General features: G+C 42.8%; 2 protein-coding genes across 12 annotated transcripts in view; one reads left to right on the plus strand and one right to left on the minus strand.

The window, feature by feature from the left end:
* LOC128744314 (dihydropyrimidinase) overlaps positions 1-8,367 on the plus strand; it is a 55,024-nt gene extending 46,657 nt beyond the window's left edge. For all 4 annotated transcript variants that reach the window (XM_053841206.1, XM_053841207.1, XM_053841204.1 and 1 more), the window contains one exon: positions 7,353-8,367. In XM_053841206.1, coding sequence (XP_053697181.1) covers positions 7,353-7,432 — 80 coding nt within the window. In that variant the 3' untranslated portion in view covers positions 7,433-8,367. The remainder of the gene's footprint in view (positions 1-7,352) is intronic.
* A 9,834-nt stretch (positions 8,368-18,201) lies between these two features.
* LOC128744311 (trithorax group protein osa) overlaps positions 18,202-25,674 on the minus strand; it is a 392,421-nt gene continuing 384,948 nt past the window's right edge. For all 8 annotated transcript variants that reach the window (XM_053841198.1, XM_053841197.1, XM_053841194.1 and 5 more), the window contains 4 exons: positions 25,373-25,664; positions 25,214-25,295; positions 24,922-25,139; positions 18,202-24,843 (listed from right to left, as the gene is read on the minus strand). In XM_053841198.1, coding sequence (XP_053697173.1) covers positions 21,499-24,843; positions 24,922-25,139; positions 25,214-25,295; positions 25,373-25,664 — 3,937 coding nt within the window. In that variant the 3' untranslated portion in view covers positions 18,202-21,498. The remainder of the gene's footprint in view (positions 24,844-24,921; positions 25,140-25,213; positions 25,296-25,372; positions 25,665-25,674) is intronic.

Here is a 25,674-nt window from a genome sequence, read left to right on the forward strand (position 1 = left end):
TCGAGAAACTTTTGTCAATAACCACAAAGCTAGAAACCGCAGAGTGGAACTGAAGTTTTTGGAGCGTCTTAGTAGAATACGAAGCTTGAAAGTAAATAAAAAAGAAAACTTTCCAATTAACTTTTTCAACCGCAAGGCCGGTGGCCGGTCAATCCGGCAAAAATACCGGTTTTTCGAAACAAGTTGCCGGAACCTTACGTGTTGACAGAATTTAATTGCGCGGAAACCCACTTTTTCCTTATGACTTCCTCACATTTGACCTCCTTGGGATGCTTCCGTAGTGCCCTACCTGCTTCATAATAGCCCAGAATTTTATGATGGGCCTTAGTGCGTTGGGTGCGTTCGGGGAGAGGGGTCATGTCCTTGGGTACGAAAGTGACCCCGTTGGCTTTGCACCACTCCAGGACATCCTTTGAATAGTGGCACAAAGTTAGATCCGGGTCTGTTGCTTAAACAGAGGAAGCAGACGCTTCTGTAGACACTCCTTGAGGTAAATCTGCCCGTTTATAGTCCCGGTAGTCACGAACGGCTCTTCCTCCGGAATATCAAACTTATGCTGAACGGTGAAGAACAGTAGCCCCGGAGTCTGCCTTGACGTAAGTCTCATAATCCATGATGAGACAATGAAGCTTCGTCAGTATCTGGGTGTACAGTTTCCGGGCCCGTGACTTTCCCATCGTATGTTGCCGTTCGTTATGATTTGAAGCCTTCTACACTTTGTGCGTATGCAGTCTCTCCTGGTCCTTACCTCTCAGAACGAAAGAAAGACTTAGATTTCTTGGCCACATCCCTGACCGAAGCACTGGGATTCCGCTAAACGCTTTTTCGGTACGCTTGTGATCCTTATCACTAATAGAACATCCATTCTGACCGCATTTCTCCTTCCGCTTGATGCTCAGAGTTTTGCTGTATCGTTTAATCAATCACGCGACTCGCCGTTGATTGCACGATTCCAAGTTGTTTTCCGATGTCCCGATGAGATAGTTGAAGATTTCTAAGAAGAAGTTCTTATCAATTCGCAACGTTGCTTTCCGGGTGACGCCATTTTTTCCAATTTTCGAAAAATTGACAAATTGAAATTAAAAAATTTAATTGATAAAAGCACAGTGTAAACAATACAATCTAAACGACTTCTACCCAAAATTTCAAGTGACCAAATGGGTAATTTTCTACAGCGTTTTTTTTCGTTATGCAATTTTATGTGGGACACCCTTAATGTGCAAATTTTTTAGTCGATTTGACCACCTTTAGTTATTTCGAGTTAGCGTTAGCAGGCCTCAAAGGAGAAAATTAGATCTCAAAAAAAGCTAGAAATTCTTCCAAATCCACGAGGCAGTAATTAACGCTTAGCTTCAAGAATAGGTAGTGAATTGGAGATTGAAACCTACCGGAAGATGAAATGATAAAATTTCAGTCATCCTGTTACTTTGGCATCCTGTTACAACGAAAGGAAAAAAACCATCCCAAAACGTTCACGAATTTCTGTTACATCGATGACATCGACGATGTAGTTTCTCATTAAGTATCCACAAACTGGAACTCTATCTCGCCAGACGATAGGGCCACAGATAATTGTCGCTTAACGCTCCACGGGAATGCTCCTCCCATCCATCGTGGTGAAAATGTGTCCACTGGTCGATTTCCGGGTATCTGTGACTCCTCCCCAATCCACATCGGTATAGCCCGTTAGCTGCGGACAGTCGGGCACCAGCGCACAGTGGGACGGGTTCAAAAGAAGACGGACATCGATGTTTGTGACGAAACTACCAAAGATATCAACTTACTGTCTTTGCAATGTTTCTTCGATTTATGAGAACTTTATAATAGTATTGTAAAATTTGGGATTAAGGGGATAACGCAACAGACAGAAAAAATAACTTTCTAGTTTCAAGCTTACCGTCTTCGATTGGTGAGAAACATTTGTAGGTAATATTGTTTTGAGCAACTTCACTGAAGAAAGAAAGTGTCTATCTCTTAAGGGAAAAAAGTTGCGAAGCGAAACTTGCGGGTACCCCCTTAATATTGGTTTTTTTCACATAGCCCTTTTATTTCAACTCTTATAAACATGTTATGCAAAGTTGTAGACAATGCTAATTTGCATATTTTTGTAAAATATGTGGAAACTCTACAATTGCCGGTTTTCAAGTTGTTTAAATTTTTTGCTTTTTTCATTGCAAACTTTAAGGGGATGTTTCTTGAGTAGTAGCAGAATGTAGCAGCTGACTTATAATGTTTTTGCAACATTCACTCTTTATGTATAAGAGCATGTATAAATGACAATGGGATCTCATGGGCCAAATAAGTAAACTGCATTTAAGTTTTTCAGTTTTGAAGATTTAACTCTCCAACGAGAAAGACCGCCTGCTGACCTAGATCCTTAGAGCAACTTATGAAATTTGTTTTGAACGAACAATATAAAAAGTTTGTTTACAATAGACGTCTTGACATTTTGGAAATAAGATTACAACATTCTGACCATGCGTTCGAGAGTTATCATCTTTCAAAACCAAGAATTCATGAGAATTGTAAAAAGATTATTCCGTCATATTTACTTTTAGAGAAAAGATCATTTAGAACAAGTTAGTCAACCTCAACATTTTTGTGAGTTGTTGATATGTTTTATTTAAATTTTCTAATGCATTTGATTTTTAAAAAATATTTAGATATACCGCTGGAGACATGGGAATCGTGGAAAAAAGTCATTAGCTCGAACGTACGTTTTTTTCGATGTTACCTGTTAGAGAATCAACGTAAATAATATGTACCTAACAAGCCAGTTGTCGCCTGTTCGAATCTTGACTGGGAGAATCGCAGCACTATCCCTACAATTGTCCTGAATTCCTACAACTGGCTGTGAAGTCTGTCGTAATAAAAAACAAAGTGCCAAGTTTCGAAAATAGCATCTAGGCTTTTATGTTTATGTATATATAAGACATGTTTAGAAAAGAAATCAGCTAATTTAAGGTAACATGAGATTTGTACGACTTTAAACGTTCTTTTGTGCTGTAAAACTGATAAACTTAAATGCAGTTTACTCATTTGGCCCATGAGATCCTACTGTCATTTATACATGCTCTTATACATAAAGAATGGATGTTGCAAAAACATTATAAGTCAGCTGCAACATTCTGCTACTACTCAAGATATATCCCGCTAAAGCTTGCAATAAAAAAGCAAAAAAATTCAACAACTTGAAAACCCGCAATTGTAGAGTTTCCACATATTTTACAAAAATATGCAAATTAGCATTGTCTACAACTTTGCATAACATTTCATGTTTATAAGAGTTGAAATAAAAGAGCTATGTAAAACACCAATATTAAGGGGGTACCCGCAAGATTCGCTCCGTTACTTTTTTCCCTTAAGAGATAGCCACTTTCTTTCTTCAGTGAAGTTGCTTAAAATAATAATGTCTACAAATATTTCTTACCAATCAAAGACGTTAAGCTTAAAACTGAAAAGTTATTTTTTCTGTCTGTTGTGTTATCCCCTTAATCCCAAATTTTCCAACACCGTAAAAAAGTTCTTATAAAGCGAAGAAACTTTGCAGAAGACATTAAGGTAATATCTTTAGTAGTTTCGTCGCAAATATCGATGTCCGTATTCTTTTTAATCCGTCCCACTGTGCAGAGGTTCCACGCAGATAGTTAAAAATCCTCTTCACAGTTTCCCAACGACGCTGCCCCAAATTATTACCCCAATTGTGAAGGGAACCAACTACGTCTCTTTCTTCGGGGTGGAGCACATGGTCTTGTCAAGCATCAAATTTGGCTCCGCTGTAGTGGTGACGGAGTTGGAGTTCGCCATGTTGATTCTCTTCAATGATAATTTTGTGGATCAACGAAAAGCTTGCCGTTCTCTTGATCTCTGTGATCCTCAGGGCAAAACACAGCTTTGCTTCTACCAGATCGTTTATCTTAAAGCGATTGTTCAAGAATGATTTCAGCATTTCTGGAGTGCGTTGTACACTTCTACGAACTGCCACTGAAATCCCGGCAAAAAGCATGCGGTACAACATTTAAAAGGCGAATATGTTGTGGCTTCGACTTTTTATCATATCGCAAGATCCCCAACAACTATTCGCAAGCAGGGTAGTCGGAGACCAGCCAAAATTATGGACGCAGAAGGACATCGTTCTCTTTCTCGTGCTTTCAACAACAAGGCCTCTAGTTTGGCATCAATTAAGATGTGCACCAGACGAATGTTTGAAGAAAATTTTGATCCCGTTTCTACAAAAATATCATGCAGATGGACAATACGTGTTTTGACCGGATAGAGCATCATCGCATTACCCCAAAAAACACGTTCCCGAATACCCATTCCATCCCATTTGTACCCAAAAACCACCACCCGAAAAATCTGTTTCAGTGCGGCCAATCGAAGATTTCTTCGGGATTGTGAGTTCTTTGGCGTACAAAAATAACTGGAGAACCACGAATTGCAAACAGTTGGTTGATATAATCAAGAGATGCATTCGCAAAGTTGTCATGATGACAGCCGTCCCAACAAACACCGAAGCTGTATTGAAATGCTACTGATTTGGTTACAGCTGATTTAACTCTGAATACAGGTGGTAGACGCTGAATAAATTTAAGCAAAGGCGTCAGTATTCTATAAATGTCTAAATAGCCAACGAATGCGCTGTAAATCAGCTGTCACATAATAGTGTCAGGTGTCACAAGCAGATTAGGCGCATCTTCCAACCTCCCTACAACCCGTCAATATTCTCAATAATTGTGCTATACTAGCTGAATAAACGGTTTGTCATCTTATTAATAAACCCTTCCAAGAAACATTTATGTGCTGATTAAACAGTTTAACAGCCATGATTATTCAGCCACAACTGAATATGCATCGAATAAAATTTATGTAAACAAGTCTACAATACTTCTTCAGCCGAAATTGAAGAACTTTTACAACCTATTTCACTTGTTAAGCAATTATATAGCCCTTTATATAACCTCTGTGCGCCTTGTTTCCAGCTTTGAGCAAATTGGTTATCTAAAAACGGGCAAAAGCCGCTATTAAGCTCCATTGCAGCTTTGAAAGCAACTGTTAGCATGCCCGAAGCTTGATAAAATCACGAGATTTAGATGTTTAAGAGCTGAAAAAAGTTTTTATTTCTAAAACTAAACCATAGTTTAGCCACAGGTTGAATAAATTCAGCTATAAAAGTGTTTGAACAGCTTGAAATCGCTACTTGGGTAGCTACTTTTAAAGCTGCAGTGGAGCTTAATAGAGGCTTTTGCGTGTTTTGAAATAACCAATTTGCGCAAGGGTGTCAATTTTATTTTTACAACGAGAAATAGTTTTGCAATGCTTTTTCAGTCGCTTAATCAACGTCTCATCAACCTTTATGTAGCCAAAAAATAATCTATTTTTAAATTAAAAAAAATGGAACGCGTCATATTTATTTTGCTATGGCGTCGTAAGCTATATTTTTAATTTCGGATAACTTGAATTCAAACGCTTTTATAGCTGAATTTATTCAACCTGTGGCTGAATTATGGTTTAGTTTTAGAAATAAAAACCTTTTTTCAGCTCTTAAACATCTAAATCTGGTGATTTTGTCAAGCTTCGGGCTTGCTAATAGCTGCTTTCGAAGCTGCAATGGAGCTTAATAGACGCTTTTGCGCGTTTTTAAATAAGGCTATTGCAAATATTTTATAAAGTTTTTGTCCGGTGTTCGGCCACTGAAGGGGGGGGGGGCGAAAAAAAAACAAAGTGAATTTTTTAATCGAACAAAAAAAACTTGGGTTTAGGCATTTTTATTTAAAGTTTAAACGTGAAAACCGAATATACGTTATTATTTTCTATGCAAAAATCTACGAAAAAAAGACAAAAACGAAGGAAAATTTTTTTGAACGATTTTCGGAAATTCCATTGTTCGAATTTCCATTTCTGTTTCGTGCTAAAAGCGTTACCCGAGTAAGAGCGAAGAGCAAAATAATATCAAAATGTGTTATTGGAAATCGAATAAGTCATATCAAAATTTGGTCTAGTTTTGGCTGACATAGTTGGTAACATAACAAAAAATAATATTAAAATTTTACTCCTTTAAGGCCAAAAGAATAACTATTCAGAGTTTAGAATAACATATTTTAGTATTATTAAGGTATTGAATAACAAATGCAGTAGCATATGAGACATTAAAAAATCATTTTATAAAATAGTTATAATCTAAAATCTCTTTAATCAATAAAAAAATTGTATAAAATATATCGAATGTCCAAAATAAGATATGATAACAAAATCAGTTATTAAACTCATCTTACAACCACTGTTTCAAATATCTACTCAATAACAAAATTTGTTATCAATGTATCTCTATATCAATTCAATAACAAAATGTACCATTATAACTCAGTTTGATATTGTTTTCATATTATTTTGCTCTTCGCTCCTGCTCGGGTAACTCAACTTGTTAACTCATTTTTCGAGTTTTCCAGAGTGTAGAACCCACAAACAATTGATTTTATAAAAAAAATTGACTTATATCCTACAAATTATTTTTCTGCCGCCCAATTTTTCAAGCCAATTTCCAAGGGGGGGGGATGGCAAAAACTTTGAAAATGATTTGCTATGGCCTAACCAATTTGTACAAAGCTGGAAACAAGGCGCACAGAGGTTATATAAAAGGTGATATAGTTGCTTAACAAGTATTTTTTCTGCCTCAAACGAAACAGGTTGTATAAGTTCTCCAATTTCGACTGAATAAGTATTGTAGAATTGTTTACATAAATTTTACTCGATGCATATTCAGCTATGGCTGAATAATAATGGCTGCTAAAATGTTTAATCAGCGCATAAATGTTTCTTGGGGTACAACTCTCCTGTTACGACATCAAACGGAATGGTCGCCGAACAGCCGATTACGGACCGTTTTCAAATGTACATTAATTTTTTTTTCAACAATAGATAATGTCCCAAGTAACATTTTTGTTGTATAATAGCTTATTAAACTATTGTACCGCTGATTTCCGTGGTACAAGTGCTTGATAAGCTGTTATACAACAAAAATGTTACTTGGGGTATGTTTAATTTCGGTAAATAAGATCTTCTTCGTGTATCTTTGTCTTTTTTTGACAGCTTGAGAAAAAAATTCCAAAATTTTCGTTGTCACCCGTTAAGTGATTCTTGATCCTACACGAATTATAAATTGGAATGAAATTATTGTAGGACTACTGTTAAAAGTTAATGTTTCGGAAAAGTTACTCGACCCAATCCCCAATCGGTAACCATTTCCGAGAATCCACTGTACATGATTTAACGATTAGTAATTAAATTTTAAGGAGATAGAATTCACATATTGTTACTAAATAGTTATCTATTTTTACTCTATTCCTTTGCAGAGGAACTCGACGGTGGCGAAAAGCGTTCCTGTATCCGAGTCAAGAATCCGCCGGGTGGCAAATCGTCCGGATTCTGGTAAACTGCTGCGTTAAACACTTCCGAACAAATTTATCCTATATTTATTAGCACGCAGCTGAAGAACATAAAGTATCTAAAATTTTCATACTCTCAACAAACCAAAATAAATCGTGTACCGTTAGGCAAGTAGTTATGCAAACAATTTACTCTAATTGCGTATCGGCTACTAGTAGAAGCTACTATATGACGTGTAATAATAACTTGAACCAAAAAAACAACACAATAAAACGTACTAAACACGCTGCATGTTCCCCTTTCCTTGCGCACGGGTTTGACAGTTTAATACGGTTAGAAGAGCTTTAACTTATTTTTTTTTTATTTATTTATGTAACTTTAAAATCGCAAAAGTGACACATATTACATCCGTAATATTCAAACTTTCGAGCAGGCTGAGATGTGCAATCAATTTTCGACCTAATTAATGTAAGGATTCCCTCAAAATTAGACCACTCATTCGTTTGCACCGCCAAAAGTGACGCACAACCATAACCAGAAGAAGAAAAAGAACCGCCGTAAGCGTAACCCGCGTAGCGAATCATATAATCTTTGGAAAAGCATGATATACATACTACATATATTCTACTCACCCCAACACGTAACAAAGACAAGTGTACCTTTCGTAAGTAGCAGCAGTTGCAATTAAGTTTCTTTTTATGATTACTTGTAGGTAAAAATGAAAAACTGTTAAATGTTTCCTGTAAGCTTAGCTAAATGTTCAAACCCACGCCCACTGCGCAGCTATTTTGTCAGCAAATTGGATTCTATTTATTACATTTATCTACACCCTCCGGTGGGCTGGTGGGCGTGGAGGCGATAGTTTTTTTTTAGGTTGCGTTTGTGTTGAACAAAATGCTAAATTAAGGAAAAAAAATAAACAATCTAGTACTAAATATATAATTAAACTAGGATTAACCGTAGAGTGACTTTTGTATTTGTGAGAACAAAAATAAAATCAAAACTCAAACTAGCTGGAAGTAGCGTTGTTTTTTGGAGTGCCGAATACATAATTTTACCTTCACCACCGCATGTTGTGGTTGTGGGCGTGGGAATGGCTAATCTAATTAGGAGTTAATAAATGACAGGACTTACAAAAGCTCGGATCTTTTAGAAGCAACTTTTGACGTTCCCTCTTTCTCACCACGTTGCAACGCGTAGGTCGACAACAGACCAAATCTTCACCCTGCGGCAGATCGTCCAGAAGTGCGGCGAATTCCGAGTCCACACGCATCACCTGTTCATTGATTTTAAAGCCGCATATGATAATCAGTATATACCAACATACAAGAGCAGTGGAAAATTCTGGACGAAAACGGCTAATGTTATTAGACCTATCATCACTACGATGGATGGGATCCAGGGATCCATTTCGAATCTCTCAGGGAACTTCGACAAGGAGATGGTCTTTCCTGTCTTTTATTCAACATTGCGCTTGAAGGTGTTCTGCTTATAGAAATATATTCACTGTATTCTTCTTGCCAATCTGAACATAACGAATAAGGCTTGTTCGCGACAAAATATGGACACCCCGAAACACACACAGCTTCGGAAAAACGTTAACAATGAGTGAAATATTTTGCAGAGTAGTAGACGTATTTCTGTTCTTTCTGAAAATATAACACTTGTTTATATTACAAGCGCTCAGCGTAAAGTGGCGTCGAAAGAAGAGCAGGTGCCAAAAACAATTGTGTGCGGTCGCAATGAAAATCCGGATCTCTCGTTAAGAAAACTTGCCAAAAAGCTTGATTTTCTGCAAGCATTGTTCACAGTGTTTTAAAATCGTTTGATACTCGCTTGACAACAGCTAGGAAGAAGGGAAGTGGAACAAAAACGGATCTGAGGAACCACCACAAGGATGCGAAGGTAAAACAAATATTACGGAGGAGACTAGATCTTTCTGTACGTACCATTGCTCGTAAAATAAAAATGTCGCCAACATTCGTGCACACTTCTAAGCAACGACAAGGCATGAAGTCTTTCAAGGTGAGGACTGTGCCAAACCGTAATGATAAGCAAAATACGACGACCAAAACACGCGCTCGTAAGCTTTATCGCGAATATTTAACGAAGTTTCCATGCGTTATTACTTACTTACTTACTTACTTATGTGTCCATGTCCGCCGGTCCGGCAGAACAAAGGGATGAAATCAGAGATCTCCACTGCCGACGGTTACCCGCCATGGCTTTTACCTGTCGCCAGGACAGGTTCTCGTCTACAGCCCGGATGTCGTTGGCTAAGCTCCGTCGCCATGAGCCTCTGGGTCTGCCTCTTCTACGCTGTCCTTGTGGATTCCAGTCGAGTGCTGCTCTGCAAACCTCGTTCGCTCCTTTCCTCAAGGTGTGTCCGATCCACTTCCACCCACGCTCACGAATTTCTGTGACTATCGGCCGTTGATGACACCGAAGATGGAGTTCCTCATTGGATATCCAATTATCAGGCCACCAGGCACGAATAATATATCGCAGACACCGGTTAATGAATACCTGCAGTTTTTGCGTTGTCTCCGCTGAGACGCACCACGTTCCGCAGGCATACAGCAGTACGGATTTAACGTTTGAATTAAAGATGCGGGTTTTCGTACGTAGAGTGATCAGGTTTGAGCGCCAAATGTTTCGCAGACCTGCAAAGGCACCCCTGGCCTTCCTGATCCGTGTGGCTATATCAGTCTTGGTACCACCATCGGGCGTTGTTTGGCTACCAAGATATTGAAAGGTGTCTACCTGCTCAACTTGTTGTCCCGCTACTGTAAAGTTGGTGGAATTGTCAGTGTTCACTACCATAGACTTAGTTTTCGCTACATTGACTGTGAGACCTGCTGCCTGGGAGCTCTCGGAGAGGTCGTCTAACTTGCTCTGCATATCGTTTCGGCATTGTGCGAGCAAGACAATGTCGTCGGCTAGGTCGAGGTCATTGAGCTGCTCCATCGTTAGAGGATTCCAAGACAATCCTCGATTTGGTCTACTGTCAATTGCTCCAACTAATATCTCATCCATAACGATGAGAAACAGAAGCGGTGATAAAATGCAGCCCTGTCTCACGCCAGCAGTAACCCTTATGGGGTCGGACAAGACGCCGTCGTGCAAAACCTTGCACGAGAACACCTCGTACTGAGCCTCGATGAGATGGACTAGCTTATCTGGAACTTCTCTACGCCTAAGTGCGCCCCAGATGTTTTCGTGGTTGAGTCGGTCGAACGCCTTTTCGAAGTCAACGAACACCAGCAGAAGAGAGTCCTGGAATTCGTTGATCTACTCCAATATAATGCGGAGTGTTGTGATATGGTCTACACATGATCAGCCAGCAAGGAATCCAGCTTGCTGCCGCCGGAGAGTAACGTCGATCTTCTCCTGGATCCGGTTGAGGATTACCTTACAGAGTACTTTGAGAGTAATACAGAGCAACGTGATGCCACGTCAGTTACCGCATTCCGTTAGGTCTTCTTTCTTAGGGACTTTGACCAATATGCCCTGCATCCAGTCCACCGGAAAAGTTGCGGTTTCCCAAATATTGCTGAAAAGCTGATGCATCATCTGGGCTGACAAAGATGGGTCAGCTTTAAGCATTTCGGCTGAAATACGATCTATCCCTGACGCTCTATTGGATTTCATACTCTTGATGGCTGCTACAATTTCATCCAGCGATGGCGCCTCCGAGTTCACGCGATTTATTCGACGAACTGTAGGCGTCGTACGCTGCTGGTTTTGTTGGTCTCTGACATTTGAAACTCGGATTAGTTGTTCAAAATGTTCAGTCCATCGCTTAAGCTGTTCTGTACGGTCAGTCAATAGCTGACCAGCTCTGTCCTTTAGCGGCATCTTTGTATTCATCCTGGCACCACTAAGGCGGCGAGAAATATCGTACAACAAACGGATATCACCATTGGCGGCGGCGGTTTCTCCTTGTTCGGCTAGGGAGTTAGTCCAGGCTCTCTTGTCCCGCCTACAAGCACTCTCTCCGCTCGTCGATCTTCCTCCAAGTTTCATCCGAAATCCACTCCCTCCGCCCACTGCGCGCTTTGCCGAGGGTTTCATCACTGGTCGTGATGAAGGCGTTCTTGATGCCGGTCCATTGCTCTTCGACGGTTCCACCAGATGGCAACTCCGAGGCTCGAGATTCAAGTTGTTCAACAAAGGCCCTTTTCACCTCAGGATTTTCCAATCGGCGGACGTCGTAGCGGCACCCAACTTTCTCCTCCCGTCGTTGGACACGTGCGACGCGCAGACGTATCTCAGCGATAACAAGATGATGGTCGGATGCAATGTCAGCGCTGCGTTTGTTGCGTACATCAAGAAGGCTCCTTCTCCATTTCCGGCTGATGCAGATGTGGTCGATTTGGTTTTCTGTTCGGCCGTCGCGGGAAACCCACGTGACTTTATGTACTGGTCTATGGGGGAAGAGCGATCCACCAATGACCATGTCGTCGTTTACAGAATTCTGTAAACAGCTCCCCGTTTTCGCTCATCTCTCCTAGGCCATGGCGTCCCATGACGCGTTCAAGGTCCGCGTTGTTTGAGCCAATCTTCGCGTTGAAGTCGCCCATGTGAATTTGGATGTCCCCCTTCGGGATTTTCTCAACCACGCTGTTCAGCTGGCTGTAAAAGCTCTCTTTCTCCTGCAGGTCGGCAGCATCTGTTGGCGCATAGCACTGGGTTGCCGTAAGGTTCCTAACCCGTGTTCTAAATCTGGCAACGATTATTCGCTCATTTATTGGTTCCCACTTCATCAGGGCCGCATGTGCCCCTGGGCTCAGTAGGAATCCAACTCCTTTTTCTCGAGTAGCATTTTCACCTCGTATGCCAGAGTAGAACAAGACTTGCCCGGATGATGTCCTGTGTTCGCCAGTACCCGGCCAGCGGACCTCGCTCAGCCCCAGGATTTCAAGCTTCAGGCGGCTAGCTTCCCTTGCAAGTTGAGCCAGCTTGCCCTGATGGGCAAGGGTCAGTATATTCCATGTTCCGATTCGTGTCCGTGTTTTCATGCTAAAGGTCGTTACCAATAATCCGGAGAGATTTCTTCTTTCATTTTCGGTAACTTTTGTGTGTTCTGGTACAGTAGGCTCTTAACCTAAGGTCCTTATCCCGCTGATGGGGCTGCCATCTTAATGTGGGCGGGAGCCACTGTGCCCCCTTTCCTGTTAGCATACGACAACCGAAGTTGCGTACCCCAGCCGGCACCTCGTGGAGGTAGGAATAGGAGTTAATGAACAGAGGTTATGGAATGCACATGTTTACCCTTTGCCAGCCTTCCATGCGTTATAATGGACGATAAAACGTATGTCCTAGAAGACTTTAAAAAGCTTCCTGGTATGTCTTTTTACATTGCCATTTACAGCTGTGGTCAAGCAAGCAAAAGTTACATCACTACGGGAACAATTAACAAGAAAATATACCGCGAAGAATGCCTGCAGAAACGATTGTTACCGTTCCTACACAGCCATAATGTACCCTCGCTGTTTTGGCCTGATTTGGCATCCTGTCACTACGCCAAAGCCACAAATAACAAGCAACAACTATAGATAAATTCCGAAAATCTTTGACAAACGCAGTTAAATTGGTTGCCAACAAGTCTGCACTGACCCTCATGGCAAGGGTAAACTCCAAAGTTCGCCAATTTTTCATGCATGCAGACCAAATAAGTAATGTTAATTTGTTTGATAATTATTAACGATACACACATAAATGATATAAAATTGTTTCATGGATTAAACTTCTAGCAAATTTGTTTTATGGCAAAATTGAGGTGTCCAAAATTTGTCGCGAATAAGCCTTAATCTTTTGCAAAGCAATTCAATAAAAATAAGGCCGCTTAAATCTACAGATCTAAATCGCGAGATTTCAACATATTTTGTTTAGTACTCATCGGAATTTATCTGCCGCCTATAGAAGTAGCCGGGACTCAAACCGCTTGAATGCTATTCCCATAAGTCAGGACATACACCTTTCAATTTCATTGGCTATAAAATAAAATGCTCTTTGATTTCTTAAATTATTAGCTGCTAGTCAAGGATACCAACAAAGCCACCTGGAGATTACCCGACCAACGTACAATGAACCAAATTGAACACGTTCTCATAGAGGGCCGGTTTTTCTCTAACATCACGAACGTACGCTCCCGACGGGGTGCGGATATTGATTCTGAACATTACCTAGTAGCAGTACATGTGCGCTCAAGGCTGTCCACCGTATACCGGACACGTCAAAACCGCCCTCCTCGGCTGAACATCAGGCAGCTAGATCGCAAGCTGCCGAGAACTACGCGCGAGTACTGAATGAGGCACTGCCTTCTTCCGAGGAGTAAGGTGCTTCAAACCTCGAAGACGGTTAGGGTAGAAAACGCTCGGCCAGCGGGAGAGGCCGCTACCGCGGCACTAGGTATTAAGCCTCGGAGTACACAAAATAATTGGTTTGATGGGGAATGCTAACAAGCGGTGAAGGGGAAAAACTGCTTGGAAAAATTATCTAAATATTGCCACTAGAGAGAACCTGGCCAAATACCGACGAGCTAGGAACCAGTTGACCACGAACCTGAGGAGGAAAAAGCACCAAAAGGAGGACAGAGGTCGTGAAGAATTAGAACAACTATTCCGAGCTAATGATACGCGCAAGTTTTACGAGAAGGTGAACCAAACTCGGAAGGGCTACACACCGAAACCTGTCATGTGTAGGGACGAGGGAGGGAATCTAATCACAAACGAGCGCGAGGTGGTCGACAGATGGAAGCAGTTCTTCGATGAACACCTCAATGGCGAAGTTGCAGAAGGAGGCGGAACGAAAATTAACCTAGGAGCGCCCATGGAAGATAGTAATGTCCTAGCACCTGATCTCCAAGAAGTCAAACGAGAAATCAGGCTGCTGAAGACCAATAAAGCCACTGGGAAGGACCGCCTACCGGCAAAGCTTTATAAACATGGCGGAGAAACGCAAGCAAAGGCTCTACACTGGGTTATTTAAGTAGATGGTTGAAGTATAAGCAACTGAAATTGAACACAACTAAAACAAAATTTATGGTCATTTCGCGGAATCGATCTAATGAAAATGTCTCAGTGATGATTGATAATGAGACAATTGAACGCGTTCGGGAGATAAAATATCTTGGCGTGACTATTGATGACAAACTAAAGTTCAATACTCACATTGACAATGTCATCAAGAAAATTGCCAAGAAGTATGGAATTTTATGCCGATTGAAAAACGATTTAACTGTTGGTAGTAAAATACAACTATACAAATCAATCATCTCTCCTCATTTGGACTTTTGCCCTTCCATTTTATTTTTGGCCAATGAAACGCAAATATTGAGACTACAGCGTTTGCAGAATAAAATAATGCGGTTGATTTTAAGATGCGATAGATTCACCTCCTCAACTTTTCTGTTAGACGCTTTGCAATGGTTGTCAGTGAAGCAAAGAATTGTTTATTTAACTATGGTGTTCATTTTCAAAGTAGTCAACGGTATGTTGCCTCAATATTTGTGTAATCGAATTGAAAGAGGACGAGATTTTCATAGATATAACACCAGAAACGCGGATGAAATAAGGACACCGAATTTTTTGTCAGGTGCTTCACAAAATTCATTATTTTACAAAGGAATAAACGTTTTCAATTCAATGCCAAGACACATTAACCGGGCATTAACACTTGCCGAGTTTAAGAGACTATGCATTTCACACGTTAAAACAATTTTTTAAAAACGGAAGAAAATATTTTACTCATTGCTGTAGCATGCATTTGACGAAATTTCAAAAAGGATTAATTTACATGTGGATAATTTTATTTTGCATAGCATTACCTATATTTATTCTGTTTTTTTTTTCTTTTTAATAATTCGAAGATTGTAACTAACAAAGTTTTTATGAACGGCTCTCATTTCTGTATTGAATATTTTTAACTTGTATTTGTATAGAATTTATTTATTTATTTTTATTTTTATTGTATATCACATTAACTGCTGTGTTCACCACGATGGTGATGATGGAATTTTCTTTTAAATTGTAGTAATTAAAAAAAAAAAAAATAAAGAGTAGTCTACAAAAGTTTGAGCCTCGCGCGCGGAATACAGGTATAAAGGACATTTTTACATTTTGATGAAAAATAATTCATATTGTATGCTTTGAGAGAAATCATAAATGATTAGTGGGTTATCCGGCAGACTGCTGGGCCAACTTGCAAACTTTTGTGGTAGACATCAAAAGCTTTTTTATTAGATCTCAAGTAAACTGTTTTTGAAGGAATTTATACCTGTTTATGAAATCAGTTCGTCTTTTTTGCATAACTGGTTCAAATTGTTATTATATCAATTATCTTATAGATAAACCGTCTTGCTCAAACCTTTGTGGGGGTATGAGGCGGGACCATCATCATCATCATCAATTTCGAGGTTGTGGAAGGAGGAGGAAAAGCTACCGGAGGAATGGATGGAAGGAGTGGTTTGTCCCATCTACAAAAAGGGTGATCGGCTAGACTGCTGCAACTATCATGGTATTACGCTGGTAAACGCCGCCTAGAAGGTACTCTTCCAGATTCTGTTACGCCGGCTGTCACCGATAGCACAAGGTTTCTTGGGAAATTATCAGACGGATTTCATGGGGGCTCGCAGTACAACGAGCCCACGCATCACATCTTTATTGATTTCAAAGCAGCATACGGTACAGTCGATCGAAACAAGCTATGGCAGATAATGCACGAACACGGTTTTCCGGACAAACCGACGCGACTAATCAGAGCTACATTGGATCGAGTGATGTGTTTCGTACGCATCTCTGGAACACTCTCGAGTCCCTTCGAGACGCGGCGAGGGTTGAGACAAGGTGACGGTCTATCCTGCATGCTGTTCAACATCGCTCTTGAGGGGGTGATCCGACGAGCGGGCATCGAAACGAGAGGCACGGTTTTCACCAAGGGTAGCCAACTTCTAGACTTTGCAGATGGCTTCGATATCATAGCCAGGAACTTTGCGACGGCGGAGGCAATCTATGCCAGACTGAAAGCGGAGTCTAGGAGAATTGGGCTAAAAATAAATGCGTCGAAGACCAAATACATAAAAGGAAGAGGCTCAAAGGAAACAAATGCGCGCCTCCCACGGACGGTAACCGTTGACGGAGACGAACTAGAAGTGGTAGAGGAGTTCGTGTATTTGGGATCGCTGGTGACTGCGGACTACAACACTAGTAAGGAGATCCAGCGGCGCATCCAAGCGGGAAATCGGGCCTACTTTGTCCTTCATAAAACGCTACGATCTGGAAGCATACGCCGCCGCACGAAGGTAACAATGTACAAAACCCTTATTAGACCGGTAGTTCTTTATGGACTTGAAGCCGTGACGCTGCTCACGGAGGACATACGAGCCCTTGCCGTGTTCGAGCGGAAAGTGCTGCGGACGATATTTGGCGAAGTGCAAACTGAAAGCGGAGAGTGGCGGAGGCGTATGAATCACGAGCTACAGGCACTGCTTGGGGAGACTTCCATCCTACATCTAGCGAAAGTTAGCAGGCTAGGGTGAGCCGGACACGTCGTAAGGATGCCAGACGACAGTGCGACGAAAATAGTCCTCTTCAACGACCCCACCGGCACCAGGAACAGGGGGCCCAACGTGCACGATGGCTCGACCAGGTCGAAAGCGATTTGCGATTTCTGAGACTAGAAAATTAGCGACGAGTAGCCCAAGACCGAGTTGAATAGAGACGACGACGGCTCTATGCTGAAGAAGAAGTCAGCTAACTTAATTGTTAAATAAAACAAAACTATTTTTTTGGCACAACGTTACACAGTCCAGTCGAGCAGTTAAGTGGAGTAGTCCAGTCGAGTAGTTGAGTCGAGCACTCGAATCGAACAGTTTAGTCAAGCAGTCGGGTTGAGTGGCTAAGTCGAGTAGTTAACTCGAGCAGCCGATTCGAATAGTTCAATCGAGTAGTTGAGTCAAGCAGTTCATTCGAGGAGTCGAGTCGAGCAGTTGAGTCGAGCGTCGAATCGAGCAGTTGAGTCGAGTAGTCTAGTCGAGCAAATATGTCAAGCAAATGTGTCAAGGAGTCAAATCGAGTAGTTAAGTCGAGTAGTCCACTCGAGCAGTTAAACCGAGCTGCTCAGTTAAGCAGTCCAGTCGAGCAATCAAATCGAGCAGTCTAATCGAACAGTCCAGTCGAGCAGTCTAGTCAACCAATTGAGCAATCGAGCAGTCCAGCAGTCGACCAGTGAGGTAACTGAGAATACAACTCATTGCTATAAAAGTATGACGTCCTGTCAGGGACCTGTTTTTAGTTACCGATACTCCTCTTATGACGTCCTGTCAGAGACCTGGTTTTCGGTACAGACATAAGACTCTTATATAAATAAATTAAGAATATTATTATAACCAATATTAGGCCATGGTAAATAATACATTTGATCCCATGGATCCGCCATCCAACGTCTCGAAAACGGCTGAGCTCTCACGCTGATCCATTTAGATCCATCCAGCGTTGATCGGATCAGCTTAATCAGTTCCGTCGGGAAACCAGGTATTCAAACATTCAGCTACAACAGCTCATTTCGTTTGATTGAATCGAACGCCGATATTAAAATTTCAAACGTATGACAAATCTGGAGGTTGTCCAGCACTTGGTCCGCCGAACGTCCATGGAACTGATCTTATACCGATCACTCGAGAACAGCAGTCAGAAATTTTCAATTTTCTTCAATTCTTCTTTTTTCTTCAAACCTGCCTATCTAGTCAGTCTTCCAAAGAGAACTTCTCGCACTAGGTCCAATAACAGAAAGCCAAAGTTATATTTTTTATTATTTTAATTAAAAAAACTAAGTGTATTTATACTTTTATGTCAATAATAATAATTACAAATAGTTTCATTATATAATTTTACTCCCTTCCTTCCTTTTTTATTTTTCGTCTCATTCTTTCCTTTTTCGCTATTTATTTTGCCTTACTTTTTTGTGTATGTACGTGTTGTTGTTGATCGTTTTTTCCATTTCCGACACATCTCTCTCAACATCTTCGATCCAAGTGTTTTTTTCCAATTAGCGTGCGCTGTGTTTTCTGTTTTGTTTAATGTTAAATTATCCTTAATTGAATTTATTTGACATTTATATATTTTCCTTCCTTTGTGTATCCACTGCATTTTCTGCATTGTTTCATTAAATAATAGGTTATTAAGAGTTCCCGTCCTACAAGCTAACGTTAGCTTCTTAATAAAGATTTACTTTATTATATACTTTTTTGTTTTCTGCTTTTATTCTCTGTCAACGGTGCTTGATTTTTTTTTGTTTTACTATTTACTCGTTGCTTCCTTCATAAATCAGCTTACAAAGGAAATGGTTCTACTAGGTTCGTGCTGCTCCTTAATCCGCGGTAAATAAGGGGTCCATACAAAAATTATAATAATTTAATTTCCTTACTGAGAGACAACGACAAGCTCGCGGGGGAGGAAAAATTTAAGTCCTACTGATTTAAACCTGCAATGCAAGAAACCTATTCTCATCTTAAATCAAAGAACCATCACGAAAAAAAGGGTGTGGGGGGTGGAGGGTAAGTTAAGAGTTAAAGCCTGCTCAAGTGCTTCCTCTCTTTCCACGTCTATACAAAAAGCAGTTCCGCTTTTTTTGTCCTCAAATTTACACATAGCTCAACTACATTCTATTCTCCGTCGGTCGGTGCTGGGTTTATCAGCAGAGTTCAAAATTAGCCGGAAACAAATTGGGTACTGCTTCCGCGCCTGGTCAGCAGCGTGTCCAGTTTACATTCGTTTGCTCTAGGGTTCTTATTCGTTAAGCTTGTTACACACACATCCAGTTGTACAACGGAAAAAAGTGGGAAGATAAACAGATATTCATATTTTACCTTTTTTTGTTTGTTTGTTTTTTTGTCTTGTTTACCACAGCTAACTATTCCTCCTTGTTTCGGTGATCCCCTTTTAGCTTGGGGATCAGCTTAGATCTTAAGCCGTATATCTCACTAGTGTGTTCTTCAGCAGCATGTGTTTTTATGTTTTCTTCTCCGTCCCCCCGTTATGACTCGCGTTTTATGTATGTGTGTTTTTGTTTGTGTGATTCAGGATTTAAATATTCGTTTAATCATCTCTAAGTCTAACAGAGATTCGGTTTATTTAGTTTACATGTCCCTAATTCGCTGCCCGTGTTCCGGAGGAAGTCCACCACAAACGACCTTCGGCCCTTGGACACCTTTTTTCAGTAGCTTTTAGAGTTCCACATCTCTTCTGCTGTGCCACCGGTACTACCACATTCGCATTTTGTTTTGTAATTCTTGTTTTTTTTTTGCTGATCTTATTTTTGCCCAATTGTAATCAAGGACCACTCTAATATATTCTATTTGTTGTTTCTATGTTTTTTTTCTTTTTGCTATACTCATATAGTTTTACTTTAGCTACACTTCTAACACATTAATTTACTTCCAGTATCAATCAGTTAATAGATCAATGTTTTCTTTTTTCCTCGCCATTAGCTCGCACGCTCTGAGCCCGGAGCCGCGGAGCCGCGGAGCGATGCATCAATAATAAATTACTAATTACACGTGTTTCCCAATCCTAGAGCGTTTTGTTTTTCTTTGTTTCGCCTGGTTTTCCGTTTCGGGAAATCGAGAGAAAGCTGTCCCCATCGTATTTCCATTCGATTAAGTAGTTTTGTCTCGTACAAGGTCGCTCTTACATATCATAGGGGAAAAAATTTACAATTTCGACCGTGACGTCGTCGTCTTGTAGGTGTGTGTGTGTCTACCAACAATAGAATATATAGTTTGACACCTATACATAGGGGGAGAGGTGGGGTTTCTGGGGGTTGGTAATAGCGATGCATTTCTGTGTGTCATGCCGTTGTAACGCTACACTTTTGTCAGTTAACACTATGAGTATACATACAGTTCATCGTTCAAGTTGTTCTCAGGCAAAAACAAAAAACATTCTTCGAAATATTCTAGAAAAAAATCTGTTTTTAATTCACTGCCAAATTAAAACAAAACTGCAAGTTTTGTAGGTGTTCCAGAGGACCCGAAGGTCTCTGCCCGGAAGAGAAAACATGCGGCACTCGTCATATCAGCTGTCTATCGGAAATAGTACCATACAAAATGCTGCAATGAAACAGGCGTACTCCAGATAGCGCAAAAAGAAATATCTAGTGTAGGCTGTACGGTAATAATATCTCGAAAAGGCCGTGAAAAATAATCGTAGATAAAAATGAAAATTAAAACAATCGATTATTCGGATCAACCAAAAAAGAAACGTGCAATTCTATCAACCTAAAGCATAACATCCTTCTCAATAATGCACACGAAACGACAGCTAGCCAGCCGGCACACGTGTGCTCTGCCGGTAAAACTAAAAACAAGACCTGCCAACAAAGCACTACTAATATACTACCCGATTGTTTCACAGTTTGATTCTAGTGGGACACAAAATTAAAGCAAATTTTTCTTTTTACTCGCAACGGTTGTATCGTTGGTCGGGATTTTTTAGTATTTTAATTTTCCTTGCGGTCCTTCACATCCCTCCGTCCCCATATATAGTAAAGATTTAACCTATTTCCTCTCTCTTTCTCTCTCTCCCGCTCTCTACACAAAGAAAAACTGTCCAACACACAGTACTAGCTACTGCCTTTTGTTTGCTGTTGTGGTTCTCGCCTCAACATCAGCGATAGTCAACCTAATATTAGCAGTTGTTACTGTTTTTTTTCTTTTTTCAAATTACATACTACTACACATTAAATCGCGTATTGTTTTAGTTTTCTTCTTCAGTTTCTGTTCGCGCAGCACTACTCACTCACTCTCGTCGCATCCGTTCCACCCCTGTTCACTCTAAATTACTCACTCCTTCCGTAACACACGACGTTCGCTCCACCTAATCCTACTAGCAGAAACACTTAAAATTTACTGTACACAAGAATATTTACTCTCCTCCTTCGCATTCGCATTCTCAGTTGCCACTTAAACTCCTAGAGGTGTTGGGTTTCTCCCGCTGCCTGGTTTCGCGTTCGCTAGCTGTCCATCCACTGTGTGTGTGTGATTAATCAGCAAGCGTACACATTCATCTATTTCAGGTTGAACATGCTTTGCAGGATGAGCGATTTCTTCCACTACGAGGAAGCAATAATCGGATGCTGCGGCTGTTGCTGCTGCTGCTGTTGTTGTTGTTGTTGTTGCTGCTGCTGCTGTTGCTGCTGCTGCTGGGTGTTTGGGGGTGTTTGCGATGGCGGAGGTGGCGATGAACCAACTTCCGGCGGGCAGCTACTTCCTGTCGGCGGACTTCCGACCGACGAGGACGACGGCGATGGTGCTGATGCAACCACCGCAGGCGGTGGCACAAAGGCCGGCGGTCCCGAATTAGCACTGACCGGAGCGGATGGGGCTGGCATCGTTGCTGCTGGCGCTGATGCTGGTGCTGCCGTCGAAGATGTTAGCTGCGTCAGCGGTTCGCTGCTTTTGGACGATGACGATGCCGTGGAACCGCCGCCACCGGAAGACGACGACGATAGAGATGCCGATGGAGGTGGAGGTGCCATTGTTGCATTGTTGCTACTGCTGCTGTTGCTGCTGCTGCTGCTGTTGGCAATGATTGAATTTAAATGCATCGATGATTTTGCGGCTTCGGACGGGTGGTCCTTGTCGGTCGATTTTTTCAATTCTTTTCGATTACTACTGCTGAGGGATTCAATCTCCATCGTTGTTAGCGGACCGGTACCCCGCGAGCACTGGAACAGGACCTTGGAGATGATGAGAGCAACTTGCTGGTCAAGGATGTGACTCATGACTAGCCCAAGCAGACGTTGCTCCTGTTGCATGAACAGCGGTCGATTATCCGGATGTCTCGCCAGATGGAGTAAAGTTCCGGCGGCTCTTCGCAGCATATCTAAGCTAGTGCCCATCGAATCAGGATTATCGCGCAAGTAGTTGATGCCGTGCTGGTTGGCTACCCCAAGGGCGGTTTGCTCTGCCTGTTCGATAAATGCCACCAGATAGGATACACACGGGGATTGCATAGCCACCGTTCGAGCCATTGCGCTATCGGCCGCAGCGAGGTAGTGAAGTAGATTGACCGAAAACTCCCGCAGCACTTGATCTTCGTTTTTGCACAGATGTCGCGTCAGAACGGAGCAGAGTTTTTCCAATCGCGTGAAAGGAGGCGTTGCTATCACAAGATCTACGTTGGCATCGGTAACACACAATTTGCACAGCGCTTCCAACGCTAGCCGCTGTGGCGATAATACTGAGTTGAGACCCAACGTCGGGAACGGATCCTGACCATGAGCCGACGGACACACGGACCAGTGCAGCAGCCCGTCCAGGATAGGCCTAGAGATTGGTTCGTCAAACCGTGAAAGATCCAGCTGACCAGAAATGTTAGCCATGGAAACCAGCATGTTTTCGCGAATTTGCACCAGAAAGTCCCACCACCATTCCGATTCACCCTGCAAACTACTGCAAGAATCCGAAAAGTCTGCATCCTCCTCTCTATCGTAGTTTCTGGTTTTCTTCGTTCGCATCGGATGTTCGTGGTTCAGAAGCAGCAACTTTCCCAATATCGACAGGAATCGCGAACTGCGAGCAAATTCAGTCTCGTTGCCGGGAACGAACGTCAGATTTCGCAAAATATTCGAGATTGCCACACAACGCCTCGCCAGACAGTCGTGACCCTCGGTAACCAAGTACAGACTGGCTTCGTCCCGCGTGTAACACTCATCTTCGTAATCACTCATTCGACGGCGCTTCAGCACCTTGGCTGGATCTCGAATGGTTGCAGCCACATTAAACTTCTTCTTTCGGTCTTCTTCGCTTACTACTGTCCGCTGGTGGTTGGTGATGCTGCACTCCTCTTCGATTTCCATTTTCACTTCACTGCTTTCCTTAGCAGCCGTGTCGGTCGGCTCATCTGCTGCTGCAGGCCCATCCTGAGGTCCATTCGATAGACTGCTCTTTTCCAGCTCCATGTCGATCTCACGACAGTCGGCATCGCTCGATGCGGTGGTCACCTCATTCAGTTCCTTTTTAACTGCAATAGTGGAAGGAGGTTTTGTATCTTCTTCAGCCCCACTGCTTTCGTCTCCATTCACGATCCGACTATCTCCGTTCGTCCTGTTCCGATGTGGTTGCTGCTGCTGCTGCTGCTGCTGTTGGTGCTCACTATCACTGTCGTCACTTTCAACGGCATGCTTCTGCTGCGTACGTTTCAGGTTGTTATTCGTGCTGCTGCTGTTATTATTGTTTTTGCACCGCGCCTTATACTTTTTACTAGTTTTGATCATTCTAGCGAATGGAATGTTTACAAACTCTGCCTGGAACGTCTCCATAATGTAGTCGTGTGGATCCGGTTCCGAGTGGCCGGCAGTCCATGGATCTCCTCCAACTTCCGTCTCCCGATGGTACCGATGGTCGGCCGTCCGGTCCCAGTTTCGTCGATGGTCCAACACAAAAACGTCCTCCTCGGCCGGTTGGATCTTCACCGGCAGACCTTTCCGGGAGCTCATTGTATAGTTGGTAGTCGAGTTGAACACCACTATTCGGTCCTCCGGATTCGGTGGATTCACTACGCTTCCCAAGTCTAGATCACAGGTCTTCCTAGCCCTTTTGCAACCTCTCGTGCGATGTTGCTGCTGGTGCAGGTCTGTCTTCACTCGCAACCCATCCGCGTTCGTCTCCACCTCTCCATTCTCAATCTTAATCTCTTCGCCACCAACCTCCTTCTTAATTTCCGGCATTCGTGGTTCCGCTTCCTCCACCTTAACGCCCTCGATAGCTTTCCTCTCTTCGTCCGTCATGTTTTCCGTCTCTTCCTCGTCGCTACCGTCATCGGTTTCCTTGCCAAACCAACCGTACGCTCGACCATACAGATTTTTTCTATCCTTCGTGTCGAACATATCGCTCAAACTCTTCTGGAAGTGGTCGAGCAGCAGATTCAAGAGCCCCGGCAGATGGGTCAGCCCAAAGTACACCACCGATGAATCATCGAACAGCAATATATTCAGCACGTCCAGCGCCCAAGTACTTTCGACTAGCAATCCCGAACGCAGGGCCATAAATATCCGCCACGGGTCGGTTTGACCGATGTCCAGCTTGTTGATGCGCTTCCTTCGGTACGTAACCGGTGTCGTCGATTCTATGCTGTCCGATGGAAAGACAATATCCCGCTTCGGGGCGACACTGCTGGTCGGAGGGAACGGTGCGGCTGGCATCGGTTTGCTAGCACCGACCGCTCCCGGCTGGCCGACTACACTTGGAACTGGCGCCACGGTTGCTCCACTGACGGGACCAGCGGTCGACCCGGCAACGGGACCACCGGAAACCTGTGGTTGGGCAGCTGCTGGCATACTGCTGGACATTCCGGTCTGTTGCATCGTAGCAAACGGTTTACCACCGCGCGGAGGCGGCCGCAGAGGCAAACCCTGCGCTGTTGGCGACATCTGATTCCATGGTTGCTGTTGACCCTGAATATTTACCATTTGAAAAAAAAAATTATAATTAGAATCAAACATTTCTTTGCTTTGTGACTGATTAAAATTTACCTGCTGATGGGGCGGATAAGGAGGTTGCTGTTGATTCGGAGGATAGCGGCTAGCATCGGCATTCCATTGGTTCGGTGTACCGGGTGCACCGGGAGGACCTCCAGGAGGTCCAGGCGGTCCACTTGGTCGGGGCCCGTTGTGCGTCCCCCACTGCTGCTGAGGGCCTTGCGGGGGATATTGGCCTCGGTACTGACCTGCACTACTTTGCCATCCGCTAGCTGTAATTAAACAAATTTACATGTAAAAAAACGCAACGTCGTTCCACTGCAGTTTTGTTTCTCAAAATACTTACGATACATCTGCGGTCGCTGCTGGTAGGGTGGATAGGGCTGTTGATTCTTTTCAAAGTCCGGATGCCTCCTTGGCTGGGTGGGCTAATTGTTGAATGAGAAATTAATCGTTTTAGTTTGGATTTGGAAAGCAATTCTTCACGAGAGTTGTGTTCAAGTACCTGATCTGGCCGGTAGTAGTCCGGCTGCTGGGGAGGTTGCGGTGTTGTGGGATATCCCCCTTGTCCTTGTGTTGATGGCGGTTGCGGCTGCCCGGGAGCACCACTGACCGGAGGTTGACTAGCCGCACCTGGTGGTCCTGCCGGTGGTGTTTGTGACGGACCGGAGCTGACCGGAGGTGGTTGTTGGTAAGGTCGCTGCTGTGGTGGTGGTGGATAAGGGGCACCTCCGTAACCTCGATACGGATCGCCTGCTGTTGGCGGAGCGGACCCTGGTGCGGGGGGAGTCGATCTTCTGTGGATAG

This window comes from Sabethes cyaneus, chromosome 3 (assembly GCF_943734655.1).
Source record: "Sabethes cyaneus chromosome 3, idSabCyanKW18_F2, whole genome shotgun sequence".
Classification (NCBI taxonomy): domain Eukaryota; kingdom Metazoa; phylum Arthropoda; class Insecta; order Diptera; family Culicidae; genus Sabethes; species Sabethes cyaneus.